Here is a 27,504-nt window from a genome sequence, read left to right as displayed (position 1 = left end):
CACATCCATCCATCCATCCAATCAATCACATCCATCCAATCAATCACATCCATCCATCCAATCAATCACATCCATCATTTCATCCAATCGATCACATCCATCCAATCAATCACATCCATCCATCCAATCGATCACATCCATCCAATCAATCACATCCATCCATCCAATCGATCACATCCATCCATCCAATCGATCACATCCATCCATCCATCCAATCAATCACATCCATCCAATCGATCACATCCATCCATCCAATCAATCACATCCATCATTTCATCCAATCGATCACATCCATCTATCCCTATATAAACCTTGAAATTTTTAAAGTGCATAAAGCCTATCCAACTAGTATATTTCTAGTATAATTTGCAAGTATATCAGCTATATAACCCAATAAAAGGCAACTTTTGGCATTTTATATGTAGAACAGTTTTAGGATGCACAAACTTCACGTGTCTTGTCTCCTCAGTGGACATCTCGTGTGATCCTCCATTCCGGTTCCGTTGTGATAACACGCGCTGCATCTACAGTCACGAGCTCTGCAATTCTATAGATGACTGCGGTGATGGAACCGATGAGAGGGCGGAGCATTGTGAGTGATGCTCAGATTTTCACATCACACAGACTAGCATTTATTATGCTGACTCTATGTAATATGTACCTCTTTATACCTTTTTAATTCCCCAAATTCTATTGAAACTGTGGCGTGGTTTGTGTGAATGATTGCTCAGGTGTGACTCCCACACACGGACCCTGCTCTGCGGATGAGTATAAATGTGGAAATGGTCACTGCATTCCTCTGCAGTACGCCTGCGACGACTATGACGACTGTGAAGACCAGACCGATGAGCTTGGCTGCTGTGAGTTTTGTTCATTTACTCACCTTTATGTTGTTTATTATCTTCTTTCTTGCATGAACAAAAGCGTATGACGATTTATACTAACAAGCTCCAGAAAGGACAACAAATCTTGTTTTTGTAACATTTCTTCATCTCTCTTTGTTAGACTACGGCCATGGGCGCTCGTGCAGTGAGAATCTGTGTGAGCATAACTGCACAGATTTGTCGACCGGAGGCTTCATTTGCTCCTGTAGACCTGGATATAAACCTAACCCGGAGGACAAGAACACCTGCGATGGTTTGTGATGTCATCTTAATACTTTCTTTATTAGAAGACCTCAATATTTACAATAAAACAGGCTTATATAGAGGCATTCCGGAAGCCACCCAGGACAACGGGAACTCCTGCAGGGGTTTCAGCGACTGATCTGTTTTAAAACTCAAATCACAATTCTTTTTTTTTTATATTCTGTCCTTTTCATGGAATCTTTTCTGTCTGGATGGGAGCAACATAAGAAGTACATGCCCTTCATGCACAATGCTTAGACACAACGTTATAAGTTAAAAGGCTTACTAAGTTTTAGTACTGAATGCATTCAATTACTTACTTTCAAATTAAATTAAATATTTTCTCTTTTTTTTTTTCACACAACCATCACCAAAACTCTGTGTAGCTACAGGCCAATTTGCACATGTTTACATACTTTTTTCAAAACTGTTAAACTTATGTTCAAAACCTAACAATACAAAAACATGAGTTAAAAATACATTTTTTTTATTTGATTAATTATTAATAAATAATTTATTTATCCGTAATTTGGTGCTTTTTTACAGTGATACTATACTGAAATATATTCCTAAGCTAAAACAATTAGATGTAGCTGAACACTAGCTTACACAGGTGTTACAATTTTATTTCTAGGATCCATATCTCAATACTTTGCTCGCTTTTTCAATTTCACTACCATCTAGACAAAAGGGGAAAACTTAAATAATTTTCTACTGTGACAAACATGGACCACATAACATGCATTGCAGTGAATTCGAAACAGTAGAGAACAGTTCTTGTTTTGTAAAGAAATTTTACAAAAGAAAACGTATGCTACCTGTTGTTAGCACTTAGCAGGTCATTGTTTTATAGTAATATATAGTAAAGTGTGTTTGCTGGGTGACAACCTTTGCTAGTGTTATGGAAGAATGAGTTGATTTGAGACGGATATGAAGTGTTTTGGTAGTTTTATTATGAATATGAAATGAACTGCTGAAAGTTAGTTAGGAGAACTGTGTGAAAGGTCTTGAAAAAGTCGGGTCTTGCGAAATGTATAGAAGCTTGTTTCCGCAGCTGAATTAAAAAAAATTGCTACTTTTTATCTCACAATTGCGAGATATAAAGTCGCAGTTCTGAGAAATAAAGTCGCAATTACGAGATATAAAGTCGCAATTATGAGAAATAAAGTCACAATTACGAGAAAAAAAAACAGAATTGAGACTTTTTATCCCACAATTGCGAGTTTACATTTCGCAATTCTGACTTTATAACACATAATTGCGAGTTTATATCTCGAGATTCTGAAATCTTTTCTCAGAATTGTGAGAAATAAACTCGCAATTGCGAATTATCGGGCCAATTCTAAGGGAAAAAAAGACTGACTTTTTTCCCCTCAGAATAGTTTATATCTCACAATTCTGACTTTACAACACGCAATTTCGACTTTATATCAATCAATTCTGACTTTATATCATGCATTTCTGACTTTATAACACGCAATTGCGACTTTATATCAATCAATTCTGACTTTATATCTCGCAATTCTGACTTTATAACACGCAATTGCGACTTTATTTCACGCAATTCTGACTTTACAACACGCAATTGCGACTTTATTTCACGCAATTCTGACTTTACAACACGCAATTGCGACTTTATTTCACGCAATTCTGACTTTACAACACGCAATTGCGACTTTACTTCACGCAATTCTGACTTTACAACACGCAATTGCAACTTTATTTCACGCAATTCTGACTTTACAACACGCAATTGCGACTTTACTTCACGCAATTCTGACTTTACAACACGCAATTGCAACTTTATTTCACACAATTCTGACTTTACAACACGCAATTGCGACTTTATTTCACGCAATTCTGACTTTATAACACGCAATTGCGACTTTATATCAATCAATTCTGACTTTATATCTCGCAATTCTGAGAAATAAAGTCAGAATTGCGAGATGTAAACTCGCAATTGTGAGAAAAAAAGTCAGAATTGTGAGATAAAAAGTCGCAATGACCTTTTTTATTTTTCATTATGTGGCGGAAACAAGCTTCCATAGAAATGTGTCCTAGCGATTGTTAAAAAAAAACACTGAATGTGTAATGTGAAGTGTTTTGTCCCCATCTGCAGATGTGAACGAGTGTGGGATTTACGGGATGTGCCCGCAGCAGTGCAGGAACACTAAAGGCACTTATGAGTGTTTCTGCGCTGAAGGCTTTCGATCAGTGGGAGAGCAGCCAGGAGTCGAATGCGCCGCTGAGGGTGAGGCCTGCAGTTTTATTATTTCTCTCTGGATTTATTTATCCTCTTTTTTTTTACTTTCTATTGCCTCTTCTTATACCGTTCTTCTGTCAGGGGCTCTTTCTATTCCTTGGATATCTGCATCTTTCACCTTTGTCATTTGTAGCATTCTATGCATTTGTTTCTAAAACCTAGTGAGCTAGTAACATTGGTGTGTTCTTGATGCAAAGGCTGAGATCTCATGACATGATATTAAAATGTGACGATATTTCTCGTTGAGGTGAAAAGCTGTCTCGTGATATCAGCATGACGGAGTTGAGTTCGTGGCAACTTTTTACAGTGCTTGCATTATATTGTCCAAATTTAGGAAACAGTGCATGTTAAGTCCACAGGCAATTCTATAACGCACTACAGTAAGCTTATTGGAAAAAATACAGAAATGTTGATTATAAATATATCAATATAAATATAATTATTCAGTACTGAAAAGTATTGATAACATTTTTGAGAATGACTGAAAATGTCTTTTATCCAATATTTGTTGGTTTAAACATATTTTTATGTTTTTTAGATTATCGAGGTGTTAGCTTGGCTACCTGCTATTTCCAAACTCTATTAAATTGATGCACATTTGTGAGTTGCTGCTTATGTGTTTCAAATCGTTGAAAATCATCAAAACGTCAATCATTTCAGGTAGGCTGCTGCCTTAAGGTAGCCTGGCTAACGTCAGACCATTGATATTGAGACGTGGTCTGGGAACCACGTGTTCATTTTCTCGTATTTGAGGCGTGGTTTACGAATGCCCAGAGCCGTTTATTGGGTGCTACGAATGTCTATCAAATGCGCCTGTACGTAACTCATAGCCAATCGTTTCAATTATACCAGATGACGCATGTAGAGCGACAGAAATTAGACGAGGAAGAAGCAGTGGGTCAGAGATTTATTTGCGTTCTAAACTACTTAGAACAATATCTAAGGCTGCATCGAAAGGTAACTTCGCGTCTGCTGCCATGTTTGATCCATAGGTATAAACAAACTGCTTCGGTGTGTCGCATAGACGTCGTCATCGTGATTGGTCCCTTCGCTGAGGCGAAAATTTGGTCCATGGTATCCAGACTGCCTAACAGCGTGAATAAAATCGCGCTGCGCAAAGGCAGTATGGGGCAGTATGGTAGCCTTAAGGTGCAGTCACATGAGCAAAAATTTTAGCTACATTTTGCAGGCAAAATGGTCAATTGTCTATTGTCAATCCACCATATTCTTACTGTAAGAGCGGGTGTGGCCATTTGCAACTTGAATGTGTCTGGCTTCCAAGTGTCATTCGTTTCCAGTTATTTTAGCTGTACAAAAACAATACGTTATACTGCTTGATATTGCAAACTGGTATTTGCTTTCATACTATTGTAATTAATTATCGTAATCATAAACAGACAGGCTGTGACGTCATAATTCAATGTGTCCCTTTCTCACTCTACTGTTGTTTCTTTCATTTTCTGTTTCTTTTTTCCTCAGGAAATCCTCCCGTGCTGTTATTGCCTGATAATGTGCGCATCCGTCGCTTTAATCTCTCGTCTGCACAGTACTCTGATTACGTGGATAATGCAGAGCACATTCAGACACTGGACTACCTGTGGGACCCAGAAGGCCTCGGTCTCAGTAAGGCACTATTCACGGGATATCCCATATCACATATATGTTCTGATGCAGATGCAGCACAAGGAAGCGTAATTTACAGCACAATAAAACAGGAATACAATTATTTCTCTATAGAGGAATACACTTTTTGTTTTTTTTCTGATTTTCAAATTCCATTTTGCTTCTACTTAAAGATTGTAACATTGCGAATCATCTTGGCGCTTATTAGTTTGTGACTTGAAATCTTTATTGAAGAATGTTTTGAAATTCCTACCATACCGTCCTAAATTCCTGAAAAGATGATCACTGTTGCACTGCATTATCTTCTTGTGTCTATAATCAGGTTTATGAATGCAAACTGAAGCATAATTTCTGAAAATGATTTTCAGGTATAGTGTACTGGACAGTGTTGGGACGAGGCTCTGAGTTCGGCTCGATCAAGAGGGCATATATGACCACGTTTGATGACCATGGGAATAATCCTGTAAAGGAGGTGGACCTGGACCTCAGATACATCTCCAGTCCTGATGGCATCGCTGTGGACTGGATTGGAGGGTTTGTGCACTGCTTTTCTAAACTTTACTTTACTTACAAACAGTTCCAGAAAAATAAATATCTATCTGCTATGCGTTTTGTCTTTTCCGTTATATATAGCCATATTTACTGGACGGATGCTGGGACTAATAGAATCGAAGTGGCTAAACTGGATGGACGTTACAGAAAGTGGTTAATTCACTCTGATCTTGATCAGCCGGCTGCTATTGTGGTCAACCCTGGTCTAGGGTAAGAACATGAAGATATAACTGCTCACTTGGGATTGAAAATTCAGTGGGCAGTCTTAAGAGATGTATGGTCATGAAAATCCTGCAATCCAAAAAATTATTTTCTCACTTTGTATTTTTGTCCTTTTTCCAGTACAACTATCTCCACATTCTTAAATCAAGATACATTTACTTGAGATGCAAAATGACATAAGATGAAAAGTCTTGTTTCTGAAAAACGTATTAAAATGAATTGATTTATGCTTAAAACAAGAACAAATATCTGCCAATGGGATAAGAAAAATAAAAGCTTAATTTACTTCTTTCCCCCTTTTTATCTTATGTTATTTTTGCATCTCATGTAAATGTCTTAAATCTTGATGTAAGAATTTTTTAGATATTTATACGAAAAAACAAGACAAAAGTACTGATGAAAAACATAATTTTTTTGCAGTGTGGAAATATCTGGCAATTTTAAAATGGTGATTTTCAGGTCTGGAGAAGCCATGATAATTATATAAACAAAAATATATTTTAAGTTATGTTAAAGACATTTTTTTGCCTAGATATTGCTCTTTTGTTGAGCTTATGTAGAGATTTGTGAGTGAATTGTTCTTTTTGTACTGATTCTTTTCTACGAATAGTCAAATCAGTTCTCAATTTGAAGTGTTTCGTTAGTGAACTGGTCTAATACAGTTGGGAGGAAACATTGAAAATGTATTGATTATCACTTTTAAAAATAAAGGTTCTTCATTGTGATTAATTGGTTCCATTAACAACTTTTAATGCCCAATTCACACCTCACCGACAGACCAACGCGGACAGTCACCAGATTACAGTACCTCACTTCTCAGACATGTTTAATCACTGAAAACTAGCTCCAACAGACACCGGCACTGATCCGAAAAATGATCTTTTGCCGTCTGTCGGTTTGAATTGGCTTCAATATCCATGAAACCTTTCCGTTTCACAAAAGGTTATTTATAGTGGAAAAAGTTACCTCAGATTTTTTAAATGTTCACACTAAGATTTTTTTTTTTTTTTAAGACTTGTTCACTGAGAGGTTCTGGTTCTTCTTTGGCATCGCTGCGAAAACTCCCTTTTGGAAAAATGTATTTTTAAGAGTGTAAGCTGTGGGAGCCCTGGTTCTTCAGAACTCATGCTGTGCTGTTGTTGTCATTAATGAGCATCATTTTGTGCATGTATATATTATAGGAAGATGTTCTGGACCGACTGGGGCAGAAAGCCCAAGATTGAGGTGGCGTGGATGGATGGGCAGCACAGAGAGGTGCTGTTAGAGGAAGATCTGGGCTGGCCTACTGGTTTAGCTTTGGACTACCTGAATGAAAACCGCATCTACTGGTGTGACTCAAAAGAGAACATCATTGAGTCCATGAAAGTGGATGGAACAGACCGGCAAATTATCATATCAGGAGGTGAGACACTGGAGCATAAGACCGGGAACATCTTTTGAATGGCCGTCGTTCACACGTTTGTTTTCATTGCAGACATCGGGCATCCCTACAGTCTGGATGTGTTCGAGGGGCATGTGTACTGGACGACTAAAGAAAAGGGAGAAGTGTGGAAAAAAGATAAGTTTGGGAAAGGAGACAAGGTGAAGGTGTTGACTATAAACCCCTGGCTGACTCAAGTACGCATCTACCAACAGCACCAACATAACCACTCAGGTGAGACAACAAAGGTGTCACTGGCCTCACTGTTTTAATCAATCCAGCTATCCAGTCGCTAAACACTTCCACAGTAAACTCCAAGAAGGTGCAATTTATGTCGTTTAATCATGAAAAGTGTGAAACTACAAAGAAGAGAAAATACACAAACATGAATTTTCACAAAATAGATAAATCATCAAAATGAGCATAGTCAAACACAAGGCAAATAACCAACAACAATACAGTTGTATAATCAACAGCATTAATACTTTGTAAACTTGAGTAGTAAAAAGTAACAAACATGCTGAATTAAATGCTACATTACATAGCACAACAAAGTACACAATGCTCATTAACAAAATCAAACAGTCACTTACAGATATTGCATTGCAAAGGGCTTTGATAGACAAGATGAAGCTGGATGTCTGCAACCACATGGAGCACCTTACACAACTCAAGCACAGAAGAAATATGGCCTACTTCCTCTTTTAAACAGGAAGCCACAGGAAAACTAAGGAAAACTCAAAAATAAGTATCAAAATAAAAGTCCTTGTTTAAACCGAAGTTTAAAGTCCAGCACACTCCCCGCCTGGGGTATGTAAATCCCTCACTTTAGCTTTTATACTCCCAATATCTTAGGGGGAGTAAAGCAGAACCACTTCTGATATAGGGCGAATAAAGTTTTTCTGCACACCTTCTCTGATGAATTTCAACTCCACTTTCCTCACAAGACCATCTTTACTAGGTAGTGTTTTTGCAATGATAGCCATAGGCCACTGATTTCTCTTGACTTGGCTATCCTTCATCAACACAATGTCTCCTTCCTTGAGACAAGGCTTCTTGTCTTGCCACTTCTGCCTACTCTGTAGAGTGGCAAGATACTCACGGCGCCATCTTGTCCAAAATGTTTCTGCAAGATTTTGAACTCTTTTCCACTCAGCCTTGAAAAGATCTTTATCTGTAAACTCGCCAAGTGGCGGAGGGTTCGAACAGGTTTTCTGGGTCAACAGAATAGCAGGGGTGAGTATTAAAGGAACTTCAGGATCTGAAGATACTGGCACAAGAGGGCGTGCATTAATGATAGCAGACACTTCAGCCATGAGGGTTACAAGAACGTCGTGTGTGAGATGCAGGGACTTTCCTTCAAGCAACATACAGTCAAGAATACGTCGGGCTATACCCACCATCCTTTCCCAAGCACCTCCCATATGTGATGCATGGGGAGGGTTGAAAATCCATGTACAAGCATGTTCTTGTAGATACTTCTGAAGATCAGAGCCTGAAGTTTCCTTATTCATCTTGAGCTTCTGCACTGCTCCAATAAAGTTTGTACCACAATCAGAGCGTATCTGCTTAGCGGGTCCCCTTATTGCAAAAAAACGTCTCAGAGCATTAATGAATCCGCTTGAGCTCAATGTCTCTACAACTTCAATGTGCACTGCTCTTGTGCACATACATGAGAAGATGATTGCCCATCTTTTGGAATTGGAGCAGCCTCCTCTGGTGCGGCGAGAAACAACCTGCCATGGTCCAAATACATCGACTCCTACATATGTGAAAGGTGGAGCCACTTGAAGTCTTTCTGCGGGCAAATCGGCCATCAGTTGGAGCTCTGTAGGATGGCGAAGCTTTCTACATGTCACACACTTGTTAAGTAGACTTCCAATGCATCTTTTGGCACTCATCAGCCAATACCCTGCTGCTCGTATTGCTCCCTCAGTAAAATGTCTTCCTTGATGTTTGACTGCTTGATGGTAATGTCGAACAAGCAAGGTTGCTACGTGATGTTTACCAGGAATGATCACAGGATTGGATTCTTCCTTCTCAAGACCTGCCTGAGCAATACGCCCTCCAACGCGCAGAAGACCTTTGTCATCCAGAATAGGATTAAGTTTCCGTATACTACTTTTAGGTGAGAGATTGCATCCTGCTTTTATATCACTTAGCTCTTCAGGAAAGGCTACATTTTGAACGCTCTTTAGGATAACAATCCTGGCTTTTTCCAACTCCTCATTTGTGGGACTGTTACTACAGAGATGCCATCCACTACATCTTGGCTCTTTTGTTAAATGGGAGAATGACTGGGAGATGTGGCTTAAATGAGCGATCGCTCTGATTAGCTTATTCAAGCTGGAGAAGCGTTCAAAACGCTCAGGAGTCAGGAACTGAGTAGGTACTGTAGTTAAACATGAAATCACTTGTGGTCGGATTTCTGGATCTACTTCAAGATCAATAAGGTCATAGTTCTCTTGAAGCAAAGCATTTAAGGATGGAGTGTTCTGAAAGAAATCTGGCCCTGTAAGCCAAGTTGTACTACTGAGATAATCAGCTGATACAGATCTAGACCCATGATCTGCAGGATTGGCATCTGATGGAACATAGCTCCATTGACTAGGAGTAGATGACTGAAGAATTCGTTGGATTCTGTTGTGCACATACACATAAAAGCGTTTTGTTCGATTATGAATATACCCAAGAACAACTTTACTATCGGTGTAGAACTGGATCTTATTGAACTGCAAGCCTATTTCTTCTACAACCATGTCTGCGATCTCAACTGCTAGAACTGCTGCACAGAGTTCTAATCTTGGAACAGTCAGATCTGGCTGTGGTGCCAACTTTGTCTTTCCAAACACAAAACCAGTATCTGCTTGGCCATTTTGAGATGTGGATCGCAGATAAGCTACAGCTGCAACAGCTTTCACGGATGCATCTGCAAATATACACAATTCCCTCGTCTGAACCTCTGAAGTAGGAAAAGATGAGTAAGTTCGTTGTATCTTTTGATCTTGCAGGTTTTGTAAGGAATTCCTCCATCTGATCCATTCTGGCTTTATGTCATCAGGTAATGGAGAATCCCAGTCTTCAGCCTGCTTTGAGAGTTCCCGAAGCAACAGCCTGCCTTTGATGGTAACAGGAGCAATGAAACCATAAGGATCATATAAGCTGTTTACGGTTGACAGTACACCTCGCCGGGTGAATGGCTTCTTATCGTCAATAGCTTGGAAAGTAAATGTGTCTGATGCTAAATTCCATGACACTCCTAGGCTACGCTGGACTGGAGTATCTTCAAAGAAGAGATCAACATCTTTGATATCCACAGCCCGATCTTGAGGGTGAAATGCCTCAATCACTGCAGGTCGATTGGAGATTATTTTATGTAGCCTAAGGTTTGCTACTGCAAGCATGTCTTGAGTTTGCTTCAGAGCACTAATTGCTGCGGTTTCATTTGGGAAGGATTTCAGAGCATCATCAACATAGAAATCATGTTCAACAAACTCTTTAATTTCACTGTCGAAGTTCTTTTCTTCCTCCTTGGCCGCTCTATGCAAACCATATATGGCAACAGCAGGAGAAGGACGATTGCCAAACACATGTACACACATTCTGTATTCCACTATTTCTTTACCAGGGTCATTGTCTTGATACCAGAGGAAGCGCAGGAAATCTCTGTGATCCTTTCTGACTAAAAAACAGTGGAACATATGCTGAATGTCAGCGGTGATCGCCACTGGCTCCCTACGAAATCTTAGCAACACTCCCAGGAGGGTATTGTTCAGATCTGGCCCCTTAAGTAGGATATCATTCAATGAGATTCCATCATAAGGTGCACTAGAATCGAAGACCACACGGATCTTGCTTGGCTTCTTCGGATGATAAACACCAAACAATGGCAGATACCAGCATTCTTGGTCTTTCTTGAGTGGGGGAGCAATTTCTGCATGTCCTTTAGAGAACATGTTCTCCATAAACTCAAGAAAATGAGCTTTCATTTGAGGACGTTTGTCCAAAGTATGACGAAGTGAGGAGAGACGGCTGTAAGCATACTTTCTGTTATTTGGAAGCTTTCTTCTGGGAACTTGAAATGGCAAAGGAGCCACCCAGCCATTGGATTCATCTTGGTAGAACTCTTTGTCCATTATGCGTAGAAACCTGTCATCGTCCATTGACAGTGCAAGCTTGTGATCTCTGGATGTACGAACAAAGATTGATTGGCCTAGCTTCTCACTTGCACATGTTGCTAAAGCACTTACATTTTTTGATGTAAGATGATCTTGAAACTGAAACTTTGTGCCATACTGCTCTTTTACATGGAACTGACTTTCACAGGGCCAGAATAAACTGGGGCGACCACTTTCAAGTATGGAGGTCTTAAAAACATCTACATGAGCAGGTCGATGAGCACCTCCAAGACACACGTCTCCAATAACTACCCATCCAAGATCTAACTTTTGAGCAAATGAAGCGTTGGGTGGACCATCAATCTGCTGACGGACCTTGTGGACCCTAATGAGGTCCCTACCAAGGAGGAGAAGGATGTTAGCATCTGGGTCTAGGGACGGTATTTCATGAGCAATATCCCTCAGGTGACTGAAATGACGTGCTGCATCTGGGGTAGGAATTTCAGAACGAATGTTCGGAATCTGATTGCACTCTAGCAGTGTAGGAAGATGAAGGCTTACACTCTTATCCAATGATTCCACAATGTAGCCACTTGCTCTCCTTCCTGTTGTCTCTTTTAATCCAGCACATGTCTTGAGTGAATATGGAAAAGAAGATCCTTTGATTTGAAACTCTTCAAAGAATTCTGTTCTCGCTAATGAGCGGTTGCTCTGTTCATCAAGAATTGCATACATTCTTCTGGATTCGGTTTTGTTACCGACAGGATAGACATTAACCAAACAAATCTTGGAACATGCTCTGGCACTCTTTCCAGCTCCACACACTTCAGTACACTTTGAGGTTACCTCTTGGTTGGTTAATTCATCTTCCTCCCCACCATCTTCTAAGACAGGAGAGATAGTTTTCCTCCAAGGTGCTGGACCAGGATGTAGAGCTGACACATGACGATCACTATCACATTCAGTGCAATGGATTTCAGCTTTGCAGTTTTTTGCCATGTGATCTACAGAAGAGCAGCACCTGAAGCATACTGAATGTTCTTTAAGAAACTGTTTGCGATCCTCAAGACTTTTTGCTCTAAAGCCTCTGCATCTTATTAGTGGATGAGGCTTATCATGAATGAGACAATATCGTTGAGGATCAACAATCTGTATCCTGTCTGTAGCATCTCTTGTTTCAGACATGTTAACTTGGGTTTTATGAACAGCTATAGAAGCTTGCCTGAATTGATCTGACCTTTCTCTTTTTTCTTGTGGCGGTGCTGAAGGAAAAATGGCAAAGCTGGGATCTGTTCTTGTTTTAGCTTCTGAACGAATAAAGTCAGCAAACACAGAAAATGGTGGGAAGGCCACATAATGTTCTCTCTTGTACTTCGATCCATACGATATCCATTTTTCTTGGATACCATAAGGAAGTTTTCCTACAATCGGGCTCACACCATGAGCAGTGTCAAGGTAAGACAACCCAGGAAGATAGCCATCCAGCTTGGCTGCCTCTAGCTCTGCAAGCAGGTCTCCAAGATCACACAGCCTATAGAGATCTTTACCTGATATTTTAGGGAAGCTTTCTAATTTGGAGAAGAGAGCCCTTTCAATTGCCTCTGCTGAACCATACATTTCCTCTAACCTCTTCTAAGCCATTTGTAGACCTTCAAAAGGGTGCCTAATATTAACTGATTTTATTCTTCGTACATGTTCAGATGATTCTCTTCCGAGATATTTGATGAGCAAATCCATCTCTTCCTCTGGCTTAAGGTCGAGGTCTGCAATGGTACTTTTAAAAGATGATCGCCAAGCCCAATAATTTACAGGTTTATCATCAAAAGAATTCAGTCCAGAAGTTACCAACTGACTGCGTGCAATGTATTTGGCCAGGCTGTAAGTGTCTGACATGTGCTCAGGACTACATTGTAAATTACGGCTAGAAGCTTGCTGTCTTGCATAGTCTGCAGTGCGTTGGAGGCTGATCTCTTTGGAAAACTCTGATGCTGATACATGGTCTACTTCTGTGAAGGCTGCTGCTAGAATTTCTGCTTCTGCTATGGCCGCATCTCTCTCTTTCTCTTCCTGCAGTGCCTCTAGTGTTGCTTGAAGTCGGGCTTGTTCCACTTTAATCTCAATTTCTTTCTTTGCATGAGCCGCTCTTGCCTTGGCTGCCTCTGCTCTTGCACGAGCTTTCGTGACGGCTAAACTGGCCGTAGAACTTCTTGATGAGATAGAAGCTTGAGAACTTGAGCAAGCATCATCACTTTCTTTGTGCATGCGATGGCGCAGTGATGATTTAGATTCTCTTGAAGACATGATCTTTGTGCAGGCTTACAAACAGAGATATCTCTCTGATAGATGCAGTTGTTAGACAGGCAATCCATCCATCTCGCAATCAATCCAATTCGCTGCTTATCTTTTCACTGTCACTGGCCTCACTGTTTTAATCAATCCAGCTATCCAGTCGCTAAACACTTCCACAGTAAACTCCAAGAAGGTGCAATTTATGTCGTTTAATCATGAAAAGTGTGAAACTACAAAGAAGAGAAAATACACAAACATGAATTTTCACAAAATAGATAAATCATCAAAATGAGCATAGTCAAACACAAGGCAAATAACCAACAACAATACAGTTGTATAATCAACAGCATTAATACTTTGTAAACTTGAGTAGTAAAAAGTAACAAACATGCTGAATTAAATGCTACATTACATAGCACAACAAAGTACACAATGCTCATTAACAAAATCAAACAGTCACTTACAGATATTGCATTGCAAAGGGCTTTGATAGACAAGATGAAGCTGGATGTCTGCAACCACATGGAGCACCTTACACAACTCAAGCACAGAAGAAATATGGCCTACTTCCTCTTTTAAACAGGAAGCCACAGGAAAACTAAGGAAAACTCAAAAATAAGTATCAAAATAAAAGTCCTTGTTTAAACCGAAGTTTAAAGTCCAGCACAAAAGGATTACATGAGAAATGCTATGCTTATAAAAGGCTATAATTAACATATTTCAACAATATATGACCAAAATCCACATTAGATCACAATTAGAAGTTATTGCAAACACTCGTTGGTGGTTTAAAGTGAGTTTTGAGTAAACGCATAGTATTAACTGTATAAATTGTCTTATGTAAGGTTTGTCGAGTGAGAACAATAGAAACATGAATGAAGCAATTTGACACACCAGACATAGACAATAGACTGCAAGGGAGCTTACTGGGGGCAATATAAAAACACACATGACCTGGTCTTTGAAAATGTTTCATAAAATCAATATTTTTAGAGATAACATCTTCAGAATTGAAATGAAGCATGACCACACTTGTGGCTTTCTACACTAGTTTCTACACTACAACCACTTTTTTTTTATATACATTTAAAATATATATTGTTTTTTTGTTGTTGACATTTTTTATTGAATTTTACAACACATTTAACACACAAACATAACATACACTTAAAACAAACATAACTTACTCAAATCCCTCCCCCTCCACATTAACCCTGACAGTCGTAAAAAATAAATAAATAAATAAAAATAATAAATTCCTTAAACATACAGTGCTTTATATCACACACTCCTGTTCAGCATTAAGCATATACTACAACTTCACACATCTATAGCCTCTTCAATATCTCCTCCTTTAACAAATCTCAAGAACATCTTCCAAATTTCGTAAAATTCAGAAGACTTGCCCTTGATCACATACTTAAGCTTCTCAAGGGCCAAACTGGATATCAAGTTTTTCAGAAAATATATATTGTTAATATTTTTATTTTTGTTTTATGTTTGAGATCATATATCTCCATATTAATAACAGTCAGAGTAATTCTGAGTCTTGAACTTAGAATTCTCAAGTGTTGGCTTACTAATTATGTTGGTTATGTGTCTATTCAGAATGACTTATGAGCAGCAACCTTTTTATTTTGGGTATATCATTAATGCCTCGCTTGCAAAAATCGGGGGTGCAGAGAAAGTGGTTAAGCAGCCCTTAAATTTTAATACAATACCACATTGTGCTGAAGGAGTGTTCCTAGCAAATAAAATGTTATCTTATATCCTAGTATGAACAGTAAACGCCACGGTATATCACAATATAGTTGTTTTTGCTGGAAATTTGAAACCTCGTTTCTATTTTATAAATTCATGTGTTAAAGCCTATATTTGCGTAATTCATTGAATGAAATACTTAACAAATGAAAGGTACTCATTTATCTTATTATTTTCTCCTTTTTATGAATTTTGATGGAATATTATGATAAAGGATAGATCTGACATTATTTATTGCCTAATTTAAAAGCAAAAATACGGAAGCGTATTGCATTCACTTGAAGAAAAAAATCTACTCTGTTTTTCTGAATTTATGAGTTAATTATCTCAGAATTACGAGATAATTTTTCATGGAAAAAAGTTTTTGCTCTGTTTTTCTGAATTAACGAGTTAATTATCTCAGAATTACAAGATAATTTTTCATGGAAAAAATTTTTTTGCTCTGTTTTTCTGCATTTCTGAGTTTTTGAGATAATCAAGTCATTAATTCAGAAAAACAGAGCAAAAAAAAAATTCCATTAAAAATTATCTTGTAATTCTGAGATAATTAACTCGTTAATTCGGAAAAACAGAGCAAACACTTTTTTTCCATGAAAAATTATCTCGTAATTCTGAGATAATTAACTCATTAATTCAGAATTTTTTTCTTCAAGTGAATGCAATACGCTTCCGTACAAAAAAGACATAATACTATAAAATTGATAGTTACGGACCTTAATATAGGCTATATATAATCACATCTTAGGTGAATTATTCAAAATACTGGTGGGTCAATTTTCTTGTCCAATTTCTGTGCCAGAATAAATCATTGCTGGCTTTCTCTTGCAGTGCTCAACCCCTGTCAGGATGTCTGCAGTCACCTGTGTTTGCTGCGGCCAGGTGGATACACCTGTGCCTGTCCGGAGGGAACCACACTCCTCGCCTTCAACAAGAATGAATGTGACGCCGGTAAGAGATGCGGATGCACAGATGCCCACCGCTGTTTGTTTGTGAGATCATCGGATTGGCCACATCACGTCCCATCAATCATTTTCATAGCGTACATGCATGTGCTGCATCTAATACTGCATGATTTCGTTATTGCCATGTGATGTTTTGAAAAGGTGTGTGTGTTTGACTTGTTGTGATGTGATTGCATTGTGGTTGTGTTACATTATTATGTCATGCCTGGCCTTCGCACCTGCAGCCATTGAGGCAGAGGTGTCCATGCCGCTTGCATGCAGATGCATGAACGGAGGAACATGCTTCACTGATGAGGGAGGCCTGCCCAAGTGCAAGTGAGTGTGACCGCTAGTCAAGAACAAGTATCTTACGCTCACCAAGGCTGCATTTATTTGATCCAAAATTAATATAATTTTTTAATAGAGATACTGTAATATTTTAATATTGATATATTTTATTTATATAATGTATATACAGTATAAAAATGTCTGCTTTTTCAATGCCTTTTATATTTTTTCTTTTTAAATATATACATTTCATTTATAAATATTAGGGCTGTCAGTTAAACGCGTTATTAACGGCGTTAACGCAAACCCATTTTAACGGCGTCAATTTTTATCGCGCGATTAACGGTCTTTTTGGCCTAGCAAACTTTGTAGTTTTTTTCACATGCTTTTGCAACAGGACGCGGCATGCGCGACGAGGACGTTTTGTTGCTTCCTCGACCAAAGCGCAAGCGGATCTAGCTAGACCGGAAACAAAACAACAGGCACGTCGCACACACTTGTTTGGGCTTGCGACCCGGCCAAATAGTTGGTTAACGTTACGTTTTGAGTGGATGACGAGCGCGAGACGCCGAAATGGATGCCAATAAGATTCTGAATGGAAAGTTTACTTTTAAAAAGTTGCCAAATGGTTCCATTGACAAGACCAAAGTGATCTGTGTGTTTTGTCGTTGTGCACTGAGCTATCATCATCGCAGCACGTCCAGTCTGAATACCACTTGATGATGGCCAGCACACACACACACACACACACAGCTGATGCGAATTCTCCGCCCCCTCGTCAATATCAGGACCTCGTCAGTATTTCTTTCACCCTTTTATTGATGGACAGTGTTACATTGTGTGAGAGATTATTTGCTCCAAGTGAGAATGTTAGTGTGAAATTGAACACAGTAAATGCCAATGTTGTTTTCAATAAAAAACATTTGCACAAAGCAAGACGATCCACTTTTCCATGTTGATAAGAGCATTCAAATTAGAAAAATAATGGGACAAAAAGAAATCAAGAGACTTTTAGAATAGATAAAAATGTGCGATTAATCGCGAGTTAACTATGACATTAATGTGATTAATCGTGATTAAATATTTTAATCGTTTGACAGCACTAATAAATATATAAGATAAAACTATAATATTAATGTCATACTCAAAACCTCTATATTTTGTGATGAATAACTTGCAATATCTCTGCAATATTTAATACGAAAATATATAATTGAATTATTTAAATATTTGTAAAATTATTAAATTAAAATTTTAAAATGTAATAAAAAGAATTGATTAAACTAAGCTGTTAAAATGACTCTGAACTGCTGCAACATTTGAACACTTGAACGCATGGCTGTGGTCACGAAATTCTAAACGTTTCTGACATTTTTTCTGGAAAAAACGATTAACATTACAAAGGTACACAAGGTAAAAAATAATAAATGATAAAAATGCTTTGGCCCCTTTAAGGTAATGGAATAGGAAAATAATAATTTTAATTCCTTTTTGAGAATGAAACTGGTGAAATGCAGTAAGTCTCAAATAGTAGCAAGAGAAGTCATTTTTCCAAAGCGATTTGAAACGAACTGTGGAGCGTCTCTGACAGGTCAGTGTTTTTTCTCCTCAGGTGTCCATACGGTTACTCGGGGAGTTACTGTGAGATGGGGAAGTCTAGAGGCGCTCCTGCAGGGACAGGTACACACACTGTTATTGTTAATTAGTTAAGTGTAAGTGTTGAGTAAACACCTTTACTCACAGTGATGCTGTTATTTTTTCAACTCTGATTTCAGCAGCTTTTCTTATTCCCAGCGAAGGAGCATGTTCATGTCAAATGAAGTGTAATGAGACTGCACTAATATATCTTACATATTGTGTGTGTTTGTAGCTGTGACCGTCCTGTTAGCAGTGGTTATTATTCTGATTACTGGAGCTCTGGTTGTGGGACTTTTCCTCAACTACAGGCGCACCGGCTCTCTCATGCCGTCAATGCCTAAACTACCGAGGTACAACACAAACACGCCACTCAACTAAAAATAGTTTTAGTTCAACTAAAAATAGTTTCTACTGTTCAAATACAGTAGAAACGTATTTGAACACTTGAGCCACATATAAAAACACATGACTTCTCTTTAACCATCCGGTCTCGAGGTGCTTTTAGTGGATGTATGAACAGTACATCTATTGTGAATCTACTCACCAAGGCTGCCTTTATTTGATCAAAAATACAGTAAAACAGTAATATTGTGAAATACAATTTAAAATAAGTGTTTTCTATTTTAATATATTTTAATAATAATATATAATTACTAGGGATGCACCGATATGACAATTTTGGCCGATACCGATAACCGATGATTCTTTACATTTGGAAGCCAATAACCGACATATTGGCAGATAAATCTAAATCCAAATTTTTTGATCATTTTTGAGAGCCTGATTATAAAAACAAAAGTCTCACCATTAAAAGCCAAGATACAAACACAATTATGATGTTCTCATTATAATGTTATGTAGCCGATATGACAGACTTGCGGCACTTTAACTGGATTTTCCTTTTTTAAAGTGATTTCAATCATATTTCAAGCAGTTTAAAAGCATCATGTTGAACAGTGCGCATCTGAAGCGTCTCAGCTGAAGGATATAATACATTATTTATCGGCTTTAATATATCGGCTAAATTTTCTTTGTCGGGCCGAGAACGATAACATTAAAAATGATCATATATCGGCCGATACCGATAATGTGGCCGATATATCGTGCATCCCTAATAATTACTCTAGTCTTCAGTCTCAAGATCTTTCAGAAATCATTATAATATTCTGATTTGCTGTTCAGGAAACCGTGATACATTTTTTTTCAGGATTCTTCAATGAATAGAAAGTATTTATTTGAAGTAGAAATCTTTTGTAACATTATATATCTTTATTGTCACTTTTCTTGAATTTAATACATTCTGGCTGAATAAAAGCAATCATTTATTTTTCCAAAAAACTGTCTTGAATGGTATACATGTTGATATTGATTTTTAATATTAAACTGAGAACTTTGCTAATAGCTTGTCACTGTTATACAGCATGAAAATTGTTAAAGATTTGTTGGTTGCCACCAATTTAAATTAATCTACTGTAGAGTTATGTCATATTGAATATTCCTGATATGTGACCCTGGATCACAAAACCAGTCACAAGTAGCACGGGTATATTTGGGTCAAAATGATCGATTTTTCTTTTATGGCAAAAATCATTAGGATATTAAGTAAACATTATGTTCCATGAAGATATTTAGTAAATTTCCTACCGTAAATATATAAAACATTATTTTTTGTGAGTGAATGCAGCACATTCGCGAACATAAATGGACAACTTTCTCAATGTTTCGATTTTTTTGCACCCTCAGATTTCAGATTTTCAAATAGCTGTATCTCGGCTAAATATTGCCCTATCCTAACAAACCATACATCAATGGAAAGCTTATTTTTTCGGCTTTCGGATTATGTATAAATCTCAATTTCAAAAAATTGACCCATGTGACTGGTTTTGTGGTCCAGGGTCACATATAATATTTGCAATGACTTTGCTGGTGTTATCAAATTGTAATCAAGTTATATCAATTTTGCACTGCTTTTAATGTGCTTTTTATTTGGCTATAAAGTGTCCAAATGTCTAAATGTCATTAGACTAAAATTAAGACCTTTCTGACGCGTTCCTGTGAAATCATTAAAGGAATAGTTCACTTTAAAATTAAAATTCTGTCATCATTTACTCACCCTCAAGTTGTTTCAAGTTGATATTTATGAATATCTTGCTTCTGCTGAAAAGAAAAGAAGATATGTTTGAAGAACGTTGGTAACCAAACAGTTGATGGACCCCATTGACTTCCATAGTATTTTTTAACTTAACTTAATACCATATTTACAACACCAGCAAAGTCATTGCAAATATTATATGTGACCCTGGACCACAAAACCAGTCACATGGGTCAATTTTTTTAAATTGAGATTTATACATAATGCGAAAGCCGAATAAATCCTATTATATTATACTTTCCTATTATGGAAAATTATATGTCAGTAAATATTAGATTTTATTAATATGTATTGTTATATTGATGCATATAGATTAATTATAATTATTATTCCAGTTATTTAGATATCATGTACCAATTATTTCTCCACTGTTTTCCTCAGTCTGAGCAGCCTGGTGAAGTCGGGGGACACAGGAAATGGAGTGTCGTTTCATTCGGGTGACAATGTCACGATGGACCTGGAGCCTCAGACTCTGGGGGTGTCGTTCATCGACAGGGCCATGCAGCTGGTAAATCTGGCCTTTTTAACAGTAACTTGTTTCTCGTGAATTGTTAAGTGCACTCAGCACATTTTTCCTGACTTCTCTATGAGGCGTAAAATCCCTGTTCGACCTTTTGATTTCTAAGTGCACTAGTTTCTCATGGGATTCCGCTGTATCATTAATCAAACTTGTGAATTTAATTCAGCTGACTGGTATTGGTCTGTAGCTAGCTGTGGGTCATAGCATTGGAAAAATAACAACTGCTAAAAATATTTATGGAAGGCATTTTCTTTGTGTCTGATCTGGAATCTCTGTTTTTTTATTATTAGGATGAGAATTTTGCAGAATCTGGGAGGCAACCAATCACATTTGAGAATCCTCTGTACTCAACTGCAGCCGGCCCATCCAGCGACCCTGCAGTAATACACGCTACACAGGTATATCAAATGCCTTTCATAACCTTCTAGACACTTCTGCAGTGTAAATCGAACATTTTAAATCTGAGCAGGGTCTTTAGTTTTGTGTTTCTGTGCTTCACACAGGTCACTGTGAACGTCAGTGGTGACCAGGTGGAGAATAACTTCTCAAACCCCACGTACCACACTCGTGAACATGCAGTGGAAGTGAAGAGCGTACCTGCAGAGGAATTGACCACTCAGGTTAGGAATCTGAACGTTTGTCCTCAGTTTAGCCAAATTTTCCATTACACATGCTAGCAGTAAATAGCTACATGCTAATAGCGATTACCATGTAAAACATGTTAAAAATCCTAACTTATTTAAAAAAAATTATAAAAACAAGTTTAAATGTGTTAGCATCATGATAACAACATGCTTAATTAATGCTCAATGCTAAATAAATGATGTTAGCATCTCCTAGCTATGTGCTAAAACATGCTAAGTACATGTAAACACATGCTAGCAACATCTAGTGAAGCATTAAAACATGTTAGCATCATATTAACTGTTAGCATTATGGTAACAACATGTTAATCATGTTAGTATCATGCTAGTAGCAAGCCTAATGCATTATGACCATGTTTTATTTTATTTTATTACTCAGGAGTCCAAATGGAGTTTCTTTAAAAGAAAACTGAAGCCAAGCACAACATTTGAAAACCCTACTTATTCAGAGGTGAGCAGCAAGACAATGGAAACTTCAAATATAATATATATGATTGTTTTTATAGCAGAACATTGAATGTACATTGACCACTTTTTTTTTAAAATTAAAATTGAGATTTGTGACGTTATTAGAATTTAGTCATATTCTGACTATGTAAACATTTATAATTTCACTTGTCCAATATTAATACAACAGTTATATTGAGTAGAACAAGAAACAGCTAGCCGAGCGATCAAGGAAACACAAATAATACATTTGCATTTTGACATTTTAGCGACTTGCAATTAAAGAAAATCACAAGCAATTTGTCAAAGAGACAGAAGCTGCACTTGCATGACTGAAATAGCTGCCCGAGAGGCGTTTCAACAAGCTAGGGTTGCCAACTGTCCGGAATTAGCAGGGACGTCCCGATTTTTGGGCCTAATTTATTTGTCCCGATCGGGACCTCTCTTGTCCCGATTATTGAGTGCTACGCTGATCTGACTGACAGCAACACGACACGTAAATTAGTTCAAATCTCCTAGAATCTAGAGCTGCGCATGCGAGACAGAACATAGCTTACTGTATGTGCGTCAGCGCCAAACCGTGTAGCGCGGAGAGAGAGGGAGAGAGCGAGAGACCTTGCCTGCGAGATCCCCCCCGTCAACAAAACCGAAATCGCCACAATATAGTAATATGTCCCGCATTTTTCTTTCCGGAAGTTGGCAACCCTACAACAAGCAGTGGCGGAGCCAGGATTTTTTCATAGGGGTGGCCAGGCAGGGGCCAGCAAACAGTCTGGGGTGGCACATAAATCTTAATTATTTTAACATAATAATTAGTTTAAATAATGTATTGGACTGTTCCTACACAACTGAATACAGTTCATTTGTATTCAATTGTAATTGAGAGAGTAGTGAATTAGGAATCATGGAATACTGAGTGAATTTGATATTTCTTTATTATTATTAGCTACTTACCACCTCAAGGCATATTAATAAAGGGGACACACACTATAGCTAAAGTTCTTTAGTCATATAGTAAACTTGCTCAGTTAGCATGGTTCTGGTTCTCAAAACCCCCAACATTGTTGCACCTTCATGGATGAGACATGCAGATAACTACTGTATAGTTCAAAGATTATTTAACCTTCATTGAATTTTATATAATCAATTAACTCTTCTACTTTCTATATTAGTTGTCAAAATAAAGAATCTAAACTGTTCTATCATACCTAATTAAAAAGGGGGAAACATCTCTTTTGAATCCCTATGTGCAAGAATGTGAACAAGGCGGAAGTCAACATGCACATAAATGGCAGAATGTAAAATGAGTTATTTTATGGATTTAAAAATGATCCATTTTTGTTTGTCCTTTACAAATTAACGCAAAATCACCGCCTATCTTCTAGTACAAATGCACAGTGCTCACATTTATTTGTACATTAAAAAACCACATAGCCTATCAGTTTGTGCCTTAAACATGGCAGAATATTTTAGTCTAGACATATGTGACTCATATATAACAAATACATACATGCATGCAGTTTTGACACAGATTTGATCGCCTTTTTGATTATTTCATGAGTTAATTGACGACAGAACTACGGCTATAGCACGCCACATTTGCGCGTGATGTGCAAGTACAGTACACCGTCTGACAGGACAGTAAAAACTTAGTTTTACTGACATTTGTTGACCTTACAACACCTCATCTTACCGCAGATAGCCAACTGATTCAGGACAACGCACTTTTCTCCGCATCTGACAGAAGTGTCACAAGCTTTCACACAGATCTTTCAAAATAAAAGTAGAATCAGAAAAAAAAAGAGAATTACATTGTTGTGATGCAACTCACTCAAAACGGTCTTGCAACCCACCAGTTGAGGAACATCGACTCTATACTATGCTCCGATCACTGCTGAAGCTTATTCGGCACCTGTACATTTCCGCACTCGTTTGACTTGCGCCTGGCGCTGAGGTGAAGTTGGAGTGCGAGTCTGAAAAGTCTCACGGTTTTTGTGGTCTTAAGATACGGTTCTGTGTTTTAAAAACGCAATTCTTGTAAAAAAAAGAAAGAAAAAAAAAGAGAGAGAGACAGAAACAGCAGTTGTGAGAGGGGTGGCCAAGCTTAAGCCAAGGGTGGCCATGGCCACCCCTGGCTCCGCCACTGGTTTCAAGGGTGACTTGCCTTAAAGAGACTTTGGTTTTAAGCAGAATATGGGTGTTAATCTGAGAATGATGTGCATGCGGTCACTGATACTACTGTTAAAGTTGACATGGTCTTTGCTGCTCCACGTGTCAGATGCAGGACGAGCCGACATCTGGAGCTGTAGACGCCAGCTCTTCATCACAGCCGTCTCCTTTCGTCCCTCCTCCCAAACCCCAGAAGCGAGAGAAACTCAGCGCCTATTCACCAACAGAGGACACCTTCAGAGACACGGCCAACCTGGTTAAAGAGGACAGTGAAATATGACCAACACACATGGGAAAAAATACAAAGAAACACTCCCTTTGCACAGAATCTATTTTTATATGCAGCCTGCATACAAAAGAAATCAATTTAAGATTATTTTTGACAAAAAAAAAGTATAGATGAGAATAGATGATGTTTGTATAGCCTACAGAAAAGACACTTTGCCTTCTGATACTTTGTATGCCAATTCATGTTGTATGATTCTTTTTTTTATTATTATTGTGATGTCATATTTGTATATCTTTGCACTGATGCTGCTGAAGGAGAATGTTATGAATATTTTGTACATTTGTAAATTGAAAAGATTTTGTTTGATAATATCCTCTGGTCAGACATTATTTTGAAATAGATTATTACTTATTCCTGGAGATTCACACACAAAACACACACACACACATATGCCAATGTTACTGAGTAAAGTGCTTCGAGAGCCATCTGAGACTTTGCCATTTGGTATGATTATTCTTAAGCGGTTTTCACCACTGGAGAGCAAACACCACACATATGCATCACTTATGTAGATATACCTCATTTGTGGAGCGGCCAGATTCAAGAGAAAGAGCAAAACGCCACAGTTTGTCTGAAATATCAGATCTACCGAGTGCAATTAAAGGAATAGTTCACCCGAAAAAAAATGAAATATCTGTCATTATTTGCTCATCTTTAAGATGTTCTCTTTGTCAGGCTCCAAAAACAACCATAAAACTAGTCCATATTACTTGTGATTTTGTGAGGGGGACTGCCACTGAATATATGATAAAGAGCTGTGTGAAGTTTCCTTATACAATTATTTTCCATAATATAACAGCATATGGGTTTCCAAAGACATCAGGGTGAGTAAATAATGGCAGAAATGATACTCTAAATACTGTGATTCAGAGAACGGGACTCTCATTAAAGAAAGTCTGAAAAGTGACATATTCTGCTGTAAACACATAATAATAGAAGAAGCAGAACACAACTTCTGTTTTATATATTTAAACAATACTTGAAATTGCCCAGTTTATATGCATGGGTTAGGATCTCTGATGTCCCATCAGCGCTTCAAGGGCTTTTCATATTTACTTTCCTATCTGACAAGTCCACGGGCAGTAAAGTCAATTTTAAGTGATTTTGTATATCAATGACATTAAAAAAAGAATATCATGAATGTATTCATCTTAATAAAGCCCATTTCTGATGAGAAAAAGAACTGGAAACAAATTAATGCTGCTGTGAAAAAAAATCAAATAAATTTTTTTGTTTGTTTTTAACAAATGTGCAGATTCTTTATGTACAACATGCACAACATATTCACACACATATAATATGTATATATAGGCTACTGTATACTATAGACTGTAGCTATATGAGTTACATATGATATGGCTACACTTCTTGTTCATTGCTGATAATTTTTTTTCTTCTACATTTTCTTTATAAATATATTTTATCCATAAAGAGAAAGTATGCTATTAAATCTTTTGTGCGCATGGTCTCAGTTTGGTTTAATATCTTGATGTCCCTTAAAGCTGCCGTCGGCAACATTTTTTTGATCATATTCATTGAAATCGACACTATAATCTGACAGAACAACATAAATAAAGTGGTTTTAGAAAAAAACCCGAGCTTCTAACTCCACCTGGAGCGTGTTATTTGTTTTGCAAAAATCCACAGCTCCCGGTTCATCATGTCCAATCAGCGCAGGGGGTGTGAGATCTGACTGTCAATCACAGGTCGGGCACACGCCAACCCTCGCGCACGTTACAATCACATGCACACGCCTGAAGTTCGCGGAAGTTCGCGCAGTAACGAAGAGTGATGGCGGAAAATCAAGTACGCTCATTTAGAGTATAAATGATGTTAGCAATTGCAATCTATCGGTAGATTAGCCAGGACAGCATACCTCCAAATACTCCATGGTGTTGATGGATGCTGATGAGACGGGCGCGTTCCAGGGCTCTCAAGTTTTGAAGACAGGTAAGAGTGACACCCAGCCGACGGGGGGTTGAATACATTTTTGTCATTGGTTGTTGCGTTAAATCTTACCCAGATACAATAGTGCTATTTTCTGATTGGCTATTGTGTAGCTCGACGAACAACACCAGAGGATACACGCTTGATTCATGCCGGTTCCACAGTGAGAGCGGCGCGGCCAGAGTTTTGGGCGCTGCGGCATATTAAATATATTTCAAATAGTTTTTCAGCGTGAGAAAAACAATGTGTGGCGGGAGAGCGTGACAAAAGACCGAAATGAGTGACACTTGAGAGCCCTGGCGTTCACTGAAAATCTGGTGCACATGCACTGACCAGAGCTGGCACTGACGAGCATGAACTGGATGGGAGGGTATCCATTGATAGTAGGGGAGGGGCATGAGAGTTGTAAACATTCAAAATTTTCCTGAATCCACTCAATCTGCCAGACTTGCCGACTGGAGCTTTAAATTACAGTTTTTGCCGTTTGTTTTTGAAATTAGTAGGTCTTTTAAAAAGGATTAAAAAAAATGTTAACATCATCTACAGTAAATTACATTTATTTCTAAAATCAAAATACTTTTAATTCAAGGTTTAAATTTAATTTTCTTTAAAGGTGCACTATATATATATCTGTTTTGTTCAAAATGAACTACATTTAATTAAGGAGTTAATACATCCTCAAACCTTCTTTCAAATCGTGTTTTTATCTTACCCAGATTCACAAAAATGTTTATATTTTAGACCTGACGGTTTTTGCGGGAAATTGCGTAGGCCTACTTAAGTCACTCACCCGTGCTCGTCATGTCCGTAACAGAGGCGTTGAAAAACGGCTCTGGGATGCGTTTCCCGAAAGAGCCAACTCGCAAGTTCCGTCGTTACCAATAGAGTTCAATGGAAATTGCGACCATAGTTGGCTAACGATGCTTTCGGGAAACGCACCCCTGGTCCGTAAATAGAGAAAAGTTGCTCCCACTTCAGCCATTGGTTAGTTGCATATTATTAGTCACTTGTCACGCCATATTAAACATCTATTAGTTAGTGAAGTCATATTCATCCGCACAGTCACACAGAACCGAAGCACAACCAAAACA

General features: G+C 38.0%; 1 protein-coding gene across 5 annotated transcripts in view; it reads left to right on the top strand.

The window, feature by feature from the left end:
* The window catches only part of lrp2a (low density lipoprotein receptor-related protein 2a), a 123,965-nt gene extending 99,069 nt beyond the window's left edge, over window positions 1-24,896 (top strand). For all 5 annotated transcript variants that reach the window (XM_056271441.1, XM_056271442.1, XM_056271440.1 and 2 more), the window contains 18 exons: window positions 470-592; window positions 732-860; window positions 1,006-1,137; window positions 3,250-3,381; window positions 4,873-5,016; window positions 5,385-5,550; window positions 5,650-5,778; window positions 6,972-7,192; window positions 7,265-7,444; window positions 16,207-16,326; window positions 16,565-16,655; window positions 18,220-18,287; window positions 18,478-18,595; window positions 20,779-20,905; window positions 21,208-21,315; window positions 21,421-21,537; window positions 21,941-22,012; window positions 24,287-24,896. In XM_056271441.1, coding sequence (XP_056127416.1) covers window positions 470-592; window positions 732-860; window positions 1,006-1,137; window positions 3,250-3,381; window positions 4,873-5,016; window positions 5,385-5,550; window positions 5,650-5,778; window positions 6,972-7,192; window positions 7,265-7,444; window positions 16,207-16,326; window positions 16,565-16,655; window positions 18,220-18,287; window positions 18,478-18,595; window positions 20,779-20,905; window positions 21,208-21,315; window positions 21,421-21,537; window positions 21,941-22,012; window positions 24,287-24,457 — 2,348 coding nt within the window. In that variant the 3' untranslated portion in view covers window positions 24,458-24,896. The remainder of the gene's footprint in view (window positions 1-469; window positions 593-731; window positions 861-1,005; window positions 1,138-3,249; window positions 3,382-4,872; window positions 5,017-5,384; window positions 5,551-5,649; window positions 5,779-6,971; window positions 7,193-7,264; window positions 7,445-16,206; window positions 16,327-16,564; window positions 16,656-18,219; window positions 18,288-18,477; window positions 18,596-20,778; window positions 20,906-21,207; window positions 21,316-21,420; window positions 21,538-21,940; window positions 22,013-24,286) is intronic.
* The last annotated feature ends 2,608 nt before the right edge of the window (window positions 24,897-27,504 follow it).

This window comes from Rhinichthys klamathensis, unplaced genomic scaffold (genome assembly GCF_029890125.1).
Source record: "Rhinichthys klamathensis goyatoka isolate OS25496 unplaced genomic scaffold, OSU_Roscu_1.1 h1tg000320l_1, whole genome shotgun sequence".
In the NCBI taxonomy this organism is placed as follows: Eukaryota; Metazoa; Chordata; class Actinopteri; order Cypriniformes; family Leuciscidae; genus Rhinichthys; species Rhinichthys klamathensis.
The sequence above is the reverse complement of the archived record's forward strand: the minus strand, read 5'-3'. Positions and strand labels throughout refer to the sequence as shown.